The sequence below is a fragment of the Limulus polyphemus genome, unplaced genomic scaffold (genome assembly GCF_000517525.1).
Source record: "Limulus polyphemus unplaced genomic scaffold, Limulus_polyphemus-2.1.2 Scaffold2065, whole genome shotgun sequence".
Classification (NCBI taxonomy): Eukaryota; Metazoa; Arthropoda; class Merostomata; order Xiphosura; family Limulidae; genus Limulus; species Limulus polyphemus.
The window spans coordinates 102993-120693 of record NW_013667675.1 but is presented as its reverse complement, the minus strand read 5'-3'; the positions used below and the strand labels follow the sequence as shown (position 1 = coordinate 120693).

Below are 17701 nucleotides of genomic sequence, written 5' to 3'. Positions count from 1 at the left end.
TATCGAGGGTTCACGATAAACGAGTTAATTACGAGTTGATGTAGGTACAATTCGCTTAACAGGGAGTTGGCTAGCCCTGTAGTCTTCACTGTTCATACACCTATTAGAGATTGAGTTTCCACCGATGACGTTAGGTAACGTTTTCGTAACAGTATTAATGTCCGATGAGAATCCACTGAAGTTAAATGATTTGTAATGTTCGAACTTTGTAAAGGTTTCTGGTCAAATATCTGAAGTTTTCCGATTGATGAGCGTTATAAAAATCACGGTTATAGCTTCCGAAGTTTATAGCACACTGACTACAGCGAACTAATAATAGATACTCTTTTTGCCACGTCGCGTTGGTTATATTTATAGGCATGTGGAGGCTTTCTAGAAAATTCAGATTTACGTAACAATACTGAGCTACATTTAAGCATTTATATACATACATATATTTTTTGATTCTTACTCTCGAGAATCTTCTACAACTTTGGATAATAGGCGGGAGTTTCACAATACATATCTAACACTATAAGTTTTGCATGTTTTTAAATATAAACGTAATCTAAACAAACGTCAATATTAAAAATAAATATATAATAACAAATTCGTTACATAATTAACATATCATTGAAATTATTGGAAAATGTGTCAGGCCAAGCTGAGGCAAAGTCCGCAAAATAAAGACAGGGGTAATCTGCTGTGGAGAGATTTTGAGTGATGACTTGAAACGGTAGCAATCATCAGTGATCTTGAATGAAGACATGAATCGGTGGCAATCTTCAGTGAAAGGACTTAAGGTTTGCCTTGATATCGAGACTTAACTGCTGGACTTTGAAATTTGAAATGTTCCTTTTCAGGATGGCGAGGTGCTATAACTCCTATAACATAGAATTTGTTGTGGGGATGGGGGAACGAGACCATTTTGCCCTGTGCCAATGCTATAAGGCAAAACATGAAACTAGTTAGACTTAAGCATACAGATCTCTTGGTATGTGTGCATTCTTTTGTGTGTGGCTGCAATACATGTTGTATGGAAATATCGTTTTGTGTGGTCGCATGTAATAGTGTGAAGGGCAGAGGTTAATGCGTTTCTCGTTTCTGTTTGTGTGTGTGCGTGTGTGATAGTTTCCAGCTAATGTATTCAGTCTGTCTTTTAGTAAACGCAATTTACTTACTTTGTGTAAGTAGCTAACGGGAGTATAACTGGGTTCATTAATTAACCCCACATAGCTTAAGATACTACAAATTCATTAGATTTAGCTATGGTGACATGGCTGTTTTAATCACCTAGGAAACTACTCTATGGTTATTTTCTTATTCTTGAAGCACTTTTTCATACTAAGTTCTAAACATCAGTGTATTTCTACAAAGTTAATTAATGCACGTTATTCATTTGATGATTGCGTCTCTTTGAGTTTAAGAAAACTTTAATGTATGTATTTTTGCAACTACAAAGGCACCGAGAGCAATAAAGTAAACTCGAAAGGACACAAGTGAATGTGAGGAATGCGGTCTGCATTTGTTGTTTAGTTAAAACGTATAGTTTATGTTCCTTTAAAAAATAGCGCATACATTGTTTGTTAACGAAATAAGAAAAAAGTACAATAATGAAACGTTTGTATCTTAGCGGTGCTTAAAAACGCCAGGTTTCACAGAAAAGGCCAAACACTTAGGGGGCACATCCCAAACTACCCACTATATATATATAACACAAGAAGCGTAAAATGCTAAATGCTCCACTTCTGTTGATTAAAGCGCATTAATGGCTGAGATATCGGCTTCGACTTTTAAGGCTCTTGATCTTAGAGAAACGTAAAGGCCGAATAGAGGATGCTGGATTACATCATTAATTACTAAATAAAAGGGTGGAGGGTGGGAGTTTTCTACAAATTTAGGGTGGTTCATTTCTACTATAGAAATATTATTTTTTTCTTATAATATCAAATAAAAGGGTGGCAGTATTACATTATAGAATTGAATTTCTAGGGTGATTTAATTCTACTTTTAAGAGCTCTACCACAGGGTCGGGTTGGAATTCGTGCTGCACCACAAAATATTCTCCACATTTTAGCTAAACAGTGGATACGTTATAAGACTGATTGTCAAATTTCGTAATGTGAATGGTGGGTGGTATGGTGCTGCTGCCTGGCTGCCTTCTTTCAGGTTAGTCGGCAGATATGTTTAAAAGCTTTGCCATAGATAAAAAATAGGAATACAAATCCTCCTTAAGTTGTATATTATATAAAAAATAGTAATTTATTAAATCCAATAGGCAAAATAGCATTATTAAAGGTTGTTTAAAACTGTGTAAGTATTTTCAAGAAAAATATTTAGCAAAGATTATCAGTAGTTATTGAACTATTAAATGAGCGTTTACAGATTAGCTTAAATACAGTAATAAAAAAATGGTGTGAAATTAAAACATCCATTTACACATCATATAGCTGGTCGTACAAGTTGTGGAAAAACTTAAATTTAATTTATAATTCGAATGTGGCTTCGCTGGGTCAGCAGTAAGTTTACGGACTTAAAATGCTAAAATCCAGGGTCCGATCCCTGGCGGTAGTCTGATTGCAGGTAATCTGTTATGTAGCGTTACACTAAGAAAACAACAATAGCAGTAACTCGAACGTTTGTTAAGCCTTCACCAGAAAGATATATGTGGTGTTGCTGTGAATGACAAAAAGGATATAAATTGTTTCCAACCTCTATTAAATTGAATAAAGGATTTCCTTTTAACGTGTTTCGAGTTATTGAATCCTGAACAAAGAAACTAGCTTATAAATAATAATTAACGATAGATAGTGAAAGGATTACATATTAATAAAATATTTACGATAAAAAGTTGTGATCTTAATACAAGTGTTATTTAATTATTCATGATTTCTTTAATCGAAATCGTTATAGGAAAACAATGAGTTTGAATGCGTATTGTTTAGTATTATCTAAATATCTTAAAGGTCAATCTCAAAAGAGTCACTTAACAAAATACGTATATCCAGGAAATTAAACATTTTTTAATTGTTCAAACTGCTTCAAAACAGCTGTATGAATATTTGTTCATTGATATGAAAACAACAACTCCAGTAGAACTACGCCATCTTACTAGTATTTTACGTAATAAATAATATTCAGCTATTGTTTATGCTTCATAATGATATTCATATAATTTTCTAGTATTTTAGGTGTTCAAGTAACCTTTGAATACACAATATTGGAATAAAATATAGTCCATTACGATCATTACTTTATGTAATGCGTAAAAAAATTAATATTAAGAATGAAGGTGAGGACCTTTGGCTCGGGATTAAATTGCTCTTAAGTCTCCGAAATCAGGATCCCTGACTCTCCTATAAACGGTAGTAAACTCTATAAATGGGATTTGACCGTCGCCCTTATAACGCACCCACGGCACCAAAGTGCAGAGAGCGATTGTTGTTGTTTTAACGATAACGGGACGTGAGCATTTGACTCGCAGATCCATAGTCCAACACACTGAACACTTAGCTACGCTTAGCGTAATTGTCCCTGGAGTCATATTGTGTATTTTGCTCAGATCATTATTGTACATTGTGCGATTACGATGGATATGATTAACTTAGTTATCTTGCCGGAAAGAATTGCGAATTTCTCTCTTACGAACATGCTTATAATATATTTTACCTAATGTATCTATCAAACAAAACACATATAATGAATCTAAAAGTTAAGTTTTACATTATTTCACCTAATAATAGTTAAAGTGTTAAATTTTCGAAAAACATTCTTAATTTTATCGCTTATCTAAACGCAACATTCGTTTTTCCTAAAACGAAGAAATAGGAAGTATAGCTTACAAAACGTCACTACTGTAAAACATTTTATTACATAGCAGCTTTAAAAAGATATATCAGTTATTACAGCCGAAATAAAAAATGAAAATATCATAAATATAATATACTTCAAGTTATTCATAGGACTTTATTCAGATATTAAAGGCATTACTGAGAATATGACTGAATGAAGTTGTTGCACAATATTATTAAAAAAATACAATTTTCTCTGCACTTACAATTTTATATAATATAAAAAGATAACGTCTCAAAAGTGTAATTTTTTTAATTTTGTATGTAGTGACAGAAGTAAATTTTTCTAATTATAAGATGAAAGATTTTAATTCATTCTTATGTAGTACATTATTTTAAAACTATTTTGAATATGTAAATCAGAAAGTCACGTGACAGTCAAATCCGAAATAAATTCGCGATGGAACGGAGTGTATCAGAACTACATTTTGACATTGTTTGACATTATGCAGGTAGTGCGATGTTACCAAACATTTATCGCTTTGGGGGATAATACATAACAGTCTTTTCTGACGCAAAATGTCCATACACTTAGGTCATGAGGATGTGTTCAGATCGAGGATTTAGAATTTTCAATACATGGAATTCCTTGTAATTAATGTGATTGGAAAACAAAATAATATGGATGAACCTCGATCACTAGGAACATCCAGAAAGAGACCTGCATTATTTCGTACCCGAACCATGGTAAGCAAAGTGCGGCGTTTTGTAACAAGTGACAATCCAAGAACATAAAGGTCAGTTGCCAAAGCCGTTCACGTGCCCCAGGCAACAATGCGCAAAATAATCAAGAAGGATCTCCGCCTAGAAACTAGGCCAAAATAAGGCTTCCAGTCATACCTCTCATTCCACCGTCGCATACCTCAAGCAACTGGAGAATGAAATGGATAATCATGCTATTCCATACGAAGATATGCGGGTCAAGTCATTGAACACAGTACTTATTGATTTTTGTTAGATCGTACTGTTGAAACGGGCGTTGGGAAACCGCCGTCCTTGTACACAAGATTGATTTTGGAATGTGTATGGGAAAGAGTAGTGTTCATACATACTCTCAATAATAGAACTATTCATTGTATTACACGCTCAGCAAACTATTACATTAATAATTAACAAATGAGAAATAGTTTTAATAGAGCTTCATTTTCCTGTTTCGTGGTATAATTTGCAAGGAAATTATTCTATCAACATTGTTCAACAGAAAATTAATCAAAAGAATAATTCTGATGATATCATTGGTGTAAAATAACAGGCAGGACCCAACGGCTCATTAAGTGAAATGATTATGTGAGTTAGTAAAATAATGATAAAAAGGAATTAATTAGATTATAATAACTGAAGAAAAAACAGAAACATCCTATTATGTATCCATTAATTTCACATAATAAAACAACAAGAAATGTGATAATTTGCGAAAGACAGAATACGTCTGTTTGTTTTGAATTTCACACAAAGCTTCTCGAGGGCTATCTGCGATAGCTGTCCCTAATTTTGAAGTGATAAATTAGAGGAAAAGCAGCTAGTCAACACTCTTGGACTACTCTTTACTAATGAAAAGTGGGATTGACCATAACATAATAACGCCCCAACTGGTGAAAGGGTAAGCATGTTCGAAAACGAGATTCGAGAACGCAACCCTCTGATTGCGAGTCGAGTGCCCTAATTAGCAGGCCATATCAGTCCGGACAGAATACGAAATCTAATCTATCTTTATTTCTACATTTTGGTAGAGATGGTAGGTTTATAAAATATCATACTAGTGAATGGTACACTAATCCAAAAGAAAATAAAAATATCAAGCTTCCAAGAAAGTACATTTTCATGATCATATATATTCAATATATTTTTATAATAATAACTTGGAACTGTGGAAAAGTAAATATAGAAATATGTGAGAACATTATTATTATATTTCTAATAGAAAATGTTATTTTCGAGATGTAGAAATAGGTATAATAGAAAGATGATGTCATATTATTCCATTTCAATTTGAACGTAACTTTGTACTACTTCATTTTCGCGAACAACCGATTCAAATGAGACAATAATGTGGTAGTTGTGTGTGTGAGACAGGGAAAATTATTTTTCAAAAGGTTATGAATTGCCTCTCTTTCAAAAAAGTCATTTCCCAAGAGTTCGTGGTTATGGCAGATTGTTCGGTGTTTTAGGTAGAATAGCTTTACCTTTCATAATAAATACTGTTAAACACTTGGGAAAAACGATGTACTAGTGATGTATTAAACAAGTTGGGAACAGACTTATTCATGAAATACGTAATTAACTGATTCAAGATGTATGTCAAAATACATAATCAACTTAATCAACGTTGTGTACTCAAAATTTGTTTCAATATGGATAGAGATTTAAAACACTTAACAAACAATAAAAACAAAGTAGGATGAATTAAAGCAAAAAAGTGTAAAAGGAAGAGATGTTAAATAACGTAATACGAGATCTTCAACTAACTTAACTGTAACTTCGGATATTTTTAGATAACATGAATGAATCATTCTTCCATCTTTTCGCGAACGTAGAAAGTCAGACCTGTTTGATTTGTTTAATGTTTCAGCTACTCGTATATTATTCTTTGTAGTAAATGTATTGAAAATACTTATTGCTACTCTTTATGGTTCACCAATCATAGAATTTCGTATTATATCAGGTGAAGAATATTTAGATTTGTTTGAAACTGTTTTGTACTCAAAAGTTGTAAAAAGATATGGAATAAAATTCGATAATGAAAAATATAAAACAAATACTCTAACATCAAATATGTTACATAATCTGTTTTCTTAAGTTGATTCATTTCTAAATGAACAACATAACTTTTGAACAAATGGATTGTATCATAAGATCATTATTATTATGCTATGAACAGTCAAAAACAAACAAGCATTATTTAGGTAAAGCTTTGTAGATTGATAATAGAATTATTTCTGACATTATTAAAGATAGTAAAACATTATAGTTAATTGGTCGTTTTCGTAGTTGCACGTGAAGAATATAATGTTAGAATTAAATTTCTCCAATCAGAAGATAGTTTTATCATGTACAATACAGAATAAAATACGCTAGAACTTGAAATAAAAATGTTCCACACATCCATATCTGTTTGTAAAGCCCATACACAAAATCCGCCCAACAATGCATTAAAGCAATCAGAAAAAATAAACTCGAATCTGTTTTTCCTAATGCTGACGTGGCATTAAGAATATACTTGTGTCTACCAGCCACGAATTACAGTGCAGAGACAGCTTTTTCTAACATGGCTAGAGTAAAAAATTAATTACGTGCTTTGATATTAAATGAACGCTTACATGCCCTTTCCTTGCTCACGATAGAAAAGACATTGCTTAGGTAAATAGATTATGAAGATATAATAAGAGATTTTGCTTTCGCCAAAGCAAGGAAAAAACGATTTTAGGGTAATGTTTTGGCATGCTTCCGTAATGTTGTACAATACCTATAATGGTTTTTATGTACCTAATTCATTCTTATCTGCCATGTTGTACAAGTAAATAATTATTATTATAATCATTTAATTTTAATATATCATCCTTAAAAGTTAAATGCATTATATTCTAATTAACTTTGAATAATTAGCTCATATTCTGTAATTAACTTAATACGTATTAATTATAATTAACTGCAAATTTGCTTGTACCCTATTCAAGGGCCTCAAAAAAATAAGTGCGCCAGGGCCTCAACTACCTTAATGTGGGCTAGCAGCGCTAAGGAGTGTTTAATCACTCATTATCATTTGCGAACATAAATCTTGAAAGAGCTATAATTTTTTGAGAAACACTTCTCTCGTCATTAATCAGTTAAGCAAGTTATGTACAATGTGATTTTCATTTCTTTAAGAGAAAAACCACGATTTTAGGTTTGTAGAGATGGAATAAGTATCATTTACTAGGTGTGTTTTTTTATTATTCGACTATTCAAATAGTGTATTTTTACCACTCTTATATTTTTCCATCGAAAGTTAGCTTTTTTCTGCACTCAAAACAACACTCTGCTTAGTATAAGGAACATTCGGCGTTTCGAATGGGTGGTGTTTTAAATAGGTTATCTGCGCTATTCTCACTGGTAATCTTTATAGGACCGTCATTTGCCTCGGGCAAGCGAAAGAACTTGTTTCCATGAGCGTAACTCAAGGTTTAGGTCACGCTTACGGAAGAGAGTTGTTCAACTAGACATTTGCTGACTGACCTGCTTCGGTGCCCACGGTTGGCTAGGAAAATACGCACTTGCTCTTCCCAAGTCAAAGTCAACGGTAGTTTAAAGCCACGACGCCGGACACAAAGAAGGCAATGCCGCGGCTAAGACGTTATTTGTAATTTGCGATACAGGCATACATCAGATTTGGTTTATAAAGGAGTTCAAAATGAGTCCAACGAATCTGACGGGTTCACCACTGTTTCCTAATTACAACTGTACACAACAAAGGGTACTTTGTCAATCAGAATAGAATCTCTAAATTTGTAAAGACAGTTCCACAGTTTTATGTTTCAAAGACTGGTGTGTAATTACAACAGAAGATGTCACAGTTCCTGAATTTCTGGCCTTTTTTCATGCCCTTAGCGTTTTATATGTTCCTCTACCCCAGAGACAGATTTTCTCTTACTTCAGAAAAATTTGACTTGGAATATGATTATATTGTGGGTGAGTAATGTCTCTTTTAATACAGATAAAAGGTAATATATATATCTAAAGCTGAATTTGTAAAGTATTTCGGTAAAACACTGGCATTAAGTACGTAAATAATTTTGCCCTAGTCAGCCAAACGAAGATAAAATCACATATTTTGCTCAGCTTAAATCTCAAGTTTGCAGATTTAACAACATAAAATTACGTAGGTTTGAATTTAGTTTTATTATTGGTTGAAAGCGAACATCTTTTAGCACTAATGTGTTTAGTAAATTACTGTCTTAATAACTTGTAGTAAACGAAACGTTTCTGTTCCTACTTTATTTCGAATGTTCTTAAATATGTAAAACGTGTTGTTTGTCTGTGGTATGACATTTTCACACTGTGTTCACGTTAATATCTGTTAACATGCCAAAATATATTACATCTAAATCATGTGCTTTATTTACACGCCCCCACCCCCGTGGCACAGTGACATGTCTGCAGACTTACAACGCTAGAGACAGGGTTTCGATTCCCGTGGTTGGCAGAGCACAGACTACCCAATGTGTAGCTTTGTGTTTAATTACAAACAATTAAATTATTTTCGCTACACACACGCACAGAGAGGCCGAGTACGTTATATCAAAACGATTTCGGAGTCTCACCATGTCGTTATTGTCCATGTCGCAACGTCAGTTTATGCTCTATCTCACGACCGCTGCATCTTGATAATAACCCTTAGCGTAGTTGGCATTGCAAAAGGCACCTGATGTAAGACTAGCATATAGATATAAACTGTGTTGTTTGCCTTAATATATAAAATGTTGCATTGTTTTGTTGTATCCACATTAATTAGGCCACTGCCAAGTTATTCTGACTTATCAGCTGATATCTAAAGAAGCGTTGCTTTCGTTAGGTTGTTCCTTCAGCATTGAAAAGTACGTGCACAAAGAAAGCTTTACCACTGAGTTGTTTAACCTATAAGAATATAGTACGTGTAATGGAGCATGCAAGTCATACCGGTATAGAAAAATCACACAGTGACTGTTAACAAAGATGATGTAAATTATAAATAGCAAAAAATCGTAGAGCTAGATCCTGCTACTTTTTTTTTCTCACAACGTTTTATAGCATTTTTTACTTGAAATTTGTAAATGAATTATCTAGCACAAATAATCGTTAGAGATATTTATTTAGATGACTGAACACTCTACCCTGCCCCCAGTGGCATAGCACAGGTAGTCCATTTTGTAGCTTTGTGTTGAATATCAAACAAGCAAACACACTATCCCTTGAAATATAAATCGATATACATTGAAGTGTGCGAATTGGTTTTTCAAAACAACTGATTGGAACATCTAATAAATAGTCTACCACAGTTCATTGATATCTTAATTTACTGTTCATAGAAACCGTATGTGTTAGACGACTCTCGCTCTTCCAAAGATTTCCTATGAACTTATAACTGTCCTGTGTTTTGTATTAAGGCCTAAAATAGTTATTTCCCCTATTCCTATTTCAACTTAGGCATTTTTGGTCAAGAGCATATTCTGAGTTTAACTGTTATTTGGATAGGCTCTTTTAGTGTCATATCATTTGTCTTTGGTAGTTGGATGCTGGAATCGTTCAGTTTTTCTGTACCATATCCACTTAGACCGATTTAAAACTTTTCTAAAATCTCATTAAACATAATTAGGACATCAACGACCTTTCTTTTTCTCCTTCAATAGATTCACTCGGAAACAGTTGCTAAGTTGTAAATAGAAACTGATTTCGAATTGAAACCAAGTTTAGGAACAGTAAACGAACAAGTTATCGTGATCTATAAAAGCAACTCAAATATACAGAAACATTCAATAGCCTGGTGAAAGTCCTCCTTGTAGGTAATAATACATAATTATTGGTTTTTGTATCGTCACAAATCAAGCAGTCTTGTAGGAATCGAAGTTTCAGTTCCATCTTACGTAAGATAATATTGTTAACTAGATAAAGTATGTTTGTTTGTTATGAATTTCGCGCAAAGCAACACGAGGGCTATCTACGCTAGCCGTCTCTAATTTAGCATTTTAAGACTAGAGAAAAGGCAGCTATTCATCACCACCCACCGCCAACTTTGAGATACTCTTTTACCAACGAATAATGGGGTTGACCGTCACATTATAACGCCCTCACGGCTGAAAGGGCGAGTATGTTTGGTATGACGGGGATTCGAACCCGCGACCCGTAAATTGCGAGGCGAGCGCCCTAACCACCTGGCCATGTCGGGCCAACAAGATAAATATTATTATTGTTGTAGAAAATAATATTATAGCGAACCTGATTCCGTTTAAAATTGTCGAGGGCTTACATGCTGTAGAGGTTGTTTTCATCATAGTTCAAAGAATTTGATAAGAACGGTTGTGACCATCCTGGTAATCACAAGTGCACAGTGGATCTCTCAACATCTTAGAAATATTTAGAAAGGTCATGATTTTGTTTAATCGTCGTAAGTCAGTCGATCATGGTGCTTATTTTCTTGAGGAACAATCTAGTTATACTGCGGACACACTTGCCGTAGCAGTAAATGCTTTAAACGCAATTACCTAGACAACTGAAAAACTTTTAAAATGTTTGCTCGATTCTACAAGTTCTGCCAACACTGAAGTAACTATGACAAACAGAAAAAGAAAGCAATCTAGAAAGTTAAGAACTTGCTAATATTGTAGTGACTTTTTCCAACATTTTTAGTACTTTTCGGCCTGACACTTCTACTTTGTACTCTTCAGTCCCAATGGATTTTCTCTGTCCTTTTGATGCGTCTTGATTTTATATATATAAAAACTTATCTGAATCTTAGTTTCAAATGGACAGCAACTGCCTGTTGTAGAAACTTACAATCTACTATTTATTATGAATACTCTGCCTAAACAACCTATCAAATAAACTTATCTGTTGGGTTTACCTTGCACAGCAAGTAAAGACCCATTTTAGCATATAAAACAATTCACTACAGTATATGTATTTATACCACACTCATCGTAACAGGTTGAAGTCAAAATCTGACCTGTATCTAGCAGTAAAAAATATAGGCAAGTCAGAATAACGAAGCAAAGATCAAACTTTACGTGAAATGTGTATTGATTTTATTTCACGTAACAACTCTGTAGATGACAGTTGGAAGAAGATGAAATTAGGTCCAATGTTTTTCATTCATCTAAGGGAAATTCTTGCGAACACGACTTGAAGGTCAGATGGTATGAAAATAGCTCTTTTAGTATATCGTTCATTATATAATCCTGATGGGATTAACGACAAACCAACCAGTTGCCGCCCTGTTAAGTGTTAAGAGAACCGGTTTTACAGACGCGTGTGCTTTGCTTGACAGCGTTTTACGCTTATTCATTTCCTTTTCTTATGCTGTTGAGTTTCAACGAAGATGAACCTTTTGATAGAATACACGGAAGAATTTATTATATGGGCTACACGTTCCCTAGATTTAATTCTCTGTTGATGAACGCATGAGGTGAAGCATTTTTACAATAAAGTTTTCAAGAAGCAACTCAACTAATTTTTAAAAAGTTGGTGAAGTAAAGTCACTTCAAACCCATGAGGACATATTGAAAATTTTATATCAATTAAAACCACTTGAAATCTTACTAATAAAAATAAAATCAACCAACTAACTTTCGAGAAAGTTTCGTTATACTGAAACGATCTTGGAGCTTCACAACGTCGTTACAGCCCATTTCGCCACGTCCTTGACAAGAGTCCAGCCGCGTAGTTTCTGTTGCGAAAGGCTCCATTGTTATGCTGTCATGTCAAAACTGCACAACCACTCCCCACGGCTTTCCATAATCCACCATATGTGCAATGATGATGGTTTCACAGCACCCGTTTAAATAGTCTGATCACACAGAAATTCACAGATGCTACATCTACCAAACTAACCGGTATGTCTTCGCGTGAAATAGCAAGAATACACGTACGTTCCACTGTCCAGCTGTTTGGGGCATGCGACAGTTGAACGAATATGTGTTAGAAGCAATTTGTGTACATAAGACTTGTATCGTTCTTTCAGACGAAAATCATCTTTTGGTTATGTTCTATACTATTGCCTGAAGCACGTAGACAGTTTTTGCCACTCACCCTTATGTTTGTGTATTCGCACGTGTTACAAGATGCCGCACTTTGCTTACTATGGCAGGAGTATGACTTGTTGAATGTCTCTTTCTGGGTGTTTTTAGTGCTCCAAGTTGATCCATATGCTTTTGTTTACCAATGTGATTAGATGTAAGGGATACCCCTATTTTGGAAATTCTAAATCTCTGACCTGAATGGAACTTTTTGATCTAAATGTATGAATATTTTGCGTCAGAAAGGGCTGTTACATATCCTTCCCCAAAGCGATCAGTTTTCGATGGCATCACACTACTTACGCAAATCCAGACAAAGTCAAAATGTACTTCTGATACATTCTGTTCCATCGCGATTTTACATCGTTTGTGGTTGTGACATGGCTTGTTGATTTTCATATTCAAAATAGTTTAATATAAAGCGTACTTTTTTCAATTATTTATCTTAACATGACAGTTTTAGATCAAAATGTTTTACATTAATAGATGTAATTGATCTACTTTACGTAGAACTCATAATGCTGGTTACATACATACTTATATGTAACTTGCACTCCATTTATACACACTTAGAACATCATATATTCATTTGTTTCATGCCATGTTAGAAGAAATTATAACTATCTTATGGAATTTGGCAGGTAATATAATGTAATTTTCTTAATCGTGATGTAGAATTACGATGAATAACTGAGTGAAAATCTAGACAAAGTTTAGAATCGCATTCATATATTTTTTACTAAATATAACAGTTACTCAATTCATACAAACATAAAAACATTCCCCAATGAAAACAAAAACCTCAATTTTTCCCTCTTTTTACTATTATATACCTTAATTCATTCACTTTATACAATTTCTTCACTTTGCTATTGTTCTTATTTTATATTTGATCTCTTCATATTTCTAAAGAACTGAACATGGACTTCGATAAACAAGTATATATAATTTCTGCCTGATGAAGGGCTGTTGAAGGTCTTGCCAAAAGCCCCTTTGGCCTTGACCCAGCGCTGCACAATATGAAGTAATATTTTTAGTTCGACGTCACTTACTTCCTATTCCATTGTTTTTCAAAGGAATTGAGTGATACGTTTCGTTACTATACGCGGAAAACACAAACAACTGTTTGGACAACGTGTGTTCGAGAAAACAAGTGTACCCTTATATCCTAGGGCCGAAGTGAAGTCCATATATTTGGGAGGGGGTGCTGGACTGAATTTTACCAAGATAATAGCATATTTTCAATAAAAGGATAATCAGCATTTCCGGATATTCGTAAACGGAAGAGGTGTAGATGAAGATAAAGCGCTAAAACTATCAGAACCGCCAGTAGACTAGTCGCACGATTCTCTAAAAGAGGGATAAAAATGTTGCTGATAGAATTAACAGAAAATTTGATTTGTTATTGGAAGGCGTCCCTGCTACCATCAACAATCTTTTTTAACCATGCCAGACTGCAATTTAATCTACAAAAACACATATTATATACATATATGTGTATGTATGTCTGTGACGCTTTCAACTAGTTTTGTCTAGTAGCGAAAGAACAGAATGTTTTTGGATTAGGCATTTGTTGTGTTTATTATTACCTAAAATAAAACTTATATCATAATTTATGATACTATAGTAAAATCACTTTGAATTTTTAATTGTCGACTAAGTTCAAGTGGTTGCAAAAGATTAACTGAGCAACTAAAAACTTCCTTACTCACAAACTAGTTGGTGTCTAAGCTGAATACTAAATAATCAAATCAACTATAATGCTTGAATTTATTACATGGCTTGTGAAATAGTTTCTGTACTTAAGCAAAAGTACTGGCACGTGAATCTCTGTCTTAGCTGAACACTGAGTAACTAACTAACTCTACTGAATTGTCAGAAATCATTCCATGATTTTGCACAATTTCTAAATCGTACATAAGCTGATGTAAGAAAGTATTGGAATTGCACCAAGCTGACTTGGTTTAACAGGATACTACTATTTGAATTAAAACTGACTGATTTGGTGCAAAGAGATACAAATATTTGGGCATTTCCGACTTATTTGATGATGTACCAGTTGTTGATCTAGTGCTAGAAGGTGCGGGTAAATGCCTATTTTATGTGTGGTGTGATGTAAGAGTGATGACTAGTGAACATTTTTGGACTCGTATCATGAATATACTGTAGAAGGGACTTTTAGAGTATTAAAAGATTTAGAAGCAGAAAACACTTTTCAGTTCAGTTCGAATTATTAAATACTCTACTTTCTTTTGACATTAATTAAACGTGAATTTCAGCAAATTTGAACATTTTACTACCTTTAGAGCATTTTAGCAGTAAATCTGAAATTCAACTTTGTTGTTACCTATTTTGATAAAGCCAATGGTAATTTAGTATTTTTTTAAATGAAGTATTATTAATTTTATTTTTTTAGGAACTTGTTTATTCAAATCATAATCGAGCTCTCTATAACTTTATTCAAATCATGATCGAACTTACTATAACAATCGCTTATTATGTTGCTTTTAAACTTTAAAAACTTCTGTAAAATTCAGATTAAGATTTAGTTCTTCAAGTAGTTTAAGAAAAATAGACATTCGTTATTCTTTAGCCTATTTCTATAATAATTTATTAATACAAACTCAGAACTTTTAAGTTCAGAAATATATTTAATTATTAAAATACAATGTGCTAAACTATTATCACAACTTCACAGCAAAACTTAATTAATTAATCAATTTATGGATTTATTGGTTATCATCTAAAAACAAATACATAGAAAAATTTAATGTTTATGGTTCAAATTAACATAAAATGCTTAAATAGTTCATTGAAAGTTTTTAAGTAAAAATATGTCGTATTTTTCGAACATAATATACTCCAGCATATTTTATTATTTCTTTCGTTACTTTCATGAACAGTATTAGTTAGAATGTTTAAAGCATTTAGTTTTAATATTTTTAATTATTATACTTTTATTGAATATATTGTTTTGCATTGTTAGCTTAATATCTGTATGTAGGGCTAACCTAAATCTCGTGAGATATTTTTGGGTTTACAATGTCAAATGGCGTTAACAGCGAGGGCCCTCAACTGATGAAAGAATGAATTATAATCTTTATAAATAAGAGCATGAGAAAAGTATACTTAATTAGCTATATTCAATATCAATATGATTTTTAATTTTGCTCTAAGTAGATAGCTTGGTCTGGTCGAAAGTTAATAGTAATAGGCTACACAATTTAGATAACAAACAAGCTAATCCAGTTCTAACTATAACTTCCTAGATATGTTGCCCCTAGTGGCTCAGCGGAAAGTCTGAAGACTTATAACCCTAAAACCCGGGTTCCGCTATCCGTGGCGAGAACAGCATAGATAGCTTATTGTATAGCTTTGCGCTTAAAAACTCACATACAAAACCTGCCTCCCAGTGGTGCAGCGGTATGTCTGCGGACTTACAACGCTAGAAACCGGGTTTCCATCCCCGTGGTTGGCAGAGCACAGATAGCCCTTGTGTAGCTTTGTGCATAATTAAACAAACAAACAATACAAAACCTACCAATATCATTGTTAACCCAAACAGATATGAAGTGGTATCCTTGCAAAAGGCTATCGGTTATTTTTTTCGATAAATGATTTTATTTAACTAATAATGAACACATTATTGGTAAAATGTTAAGAACTTTATCGACGAGAGATAAACCTTGAGCATCACTAGAAATATACACGTTATTTAGGTTTCGAGGTATTTTTTAAATTTTTTTTACCTTCATTTATAATAGACGTAAGTTTTAATCCTGCATTTTTTAGATTACTTGCTGTTAGATTTAATGTCCCTAGCTCAGTTTTTATATACATAATTAGTTTTTTTTTACCCAAGATTCTCTTTGTAATATTTACTTACTTCTCTGTATTATTTTTCCCAGGTCTCCGTATAAATTACTGATTAAAATAATTTGCATAATTGGAACCACTTGTCAAAAACCACTGTCTAATATATTTGACAAAAATGAAACCAAATTCTTCTTAAATGTAAATTAAGTTTACGAAAACGCTTTGTTACATTAATATTTATTTTATGAGAAACTGTGCAACTTTTTTAAACACAGTAATGTACCCTGAAGCTCATCATAATCCATTACAGCTTTTACATTTGCTCGTTTTTTTACACAGTTGATTTAACTTAATAAGTAGCTTTCTTTCTTTAATGAAATATGTCCACCTTATGGCATATTTACTGTTAGAGACATTTAAAATATATCCACCTTATGGCATATTTACTGTTAGAGACATTTAAAATATATCCACCTTATGGCATATTTACTGTTAAGAGACATTTGAAATGTATCCACCTTATGGCATATTTACTGTTAGAGACATTTAAAATATATCCACCTTATGGCATATTTACTGTTAGAGACATTTAAAATATATCCACCTTATGGCATATTTACTGTTAAGAGACATTTGAAATGTATCCACCTTATGGCATATTTACTGTTAGAGACATTTGAAATATATCCACCTTATGGCATATTTACTGTTAGAGACATCTCTTCCAATTACTTCAGTTTCTGGTAGCTGAATGAGTTGAGACAATACATGACGTTAATCACTTTGTCCTGAATAATTTGCCAGTGCTTTTAGACAGCTTGAGTTTAGTGTCATCACAGATGATCTGGTGCCTTTAGTTGAAAAGTAACTATAATTAAACCTTACTTTCTTTCAAGAAAGACATTGGACATTTTTCTTGTCAATCATTACGGAATTTCTTATGTCAAAGTAAAATCTGTTTTTGCTGTATGATGAACTAGAATACGTTACTTAAATTTGAAAAATGAAATCATTGTATAATAAAAATTGCTGATATAGATTACTTGTGACTAACTTACCTTATCCTTCGTCGCATGGTAATAATTAATTAATAAAAGTAACTTTCTAGTACAACTTGTGAAAGATTTGTTTATTATGAGTCTTTAAAAATAAGTCTTGTCGCATTGTCACAATTATTCAATATTTGTGAGAATACATGTGTCTACACCAATAATATACTTAATTCCTTTCTCTATTTTATCAGACCCAATTTACCTTTACAACTTATTTTTAATTTTTTGATGTACCTGCATTGCTTTCGTACTTTCTTGT

General features: G+C 33.1%; 1 protein-coding gene across 1 annotated transcript in view; it reads left to right on the top strand.

Annotated features, from left to right (window-relative positions):
- Window positions 1-8198: 8198 nt before the first annotated feature.
- The window catches only part of LOC106465831 (glucose dehydrogenase [FAD, quinone]-like), a 65833-nt gene continuing 56330 nt past the window's right edge, over window positions 8199-17701 (top strand). Inside the window, exon 1 of the mRNA XM_022393779.1 lies at window positions 8199-8495. Within this exon, the coding sequence (XP_022249487.1) occupies window positions 8372-8495 (124 nt within the window). The 5' untranslated portion in view covers window positions 8199-8371. The remainder of the gene's footprint in view (window positions 8496-17701) is intronic.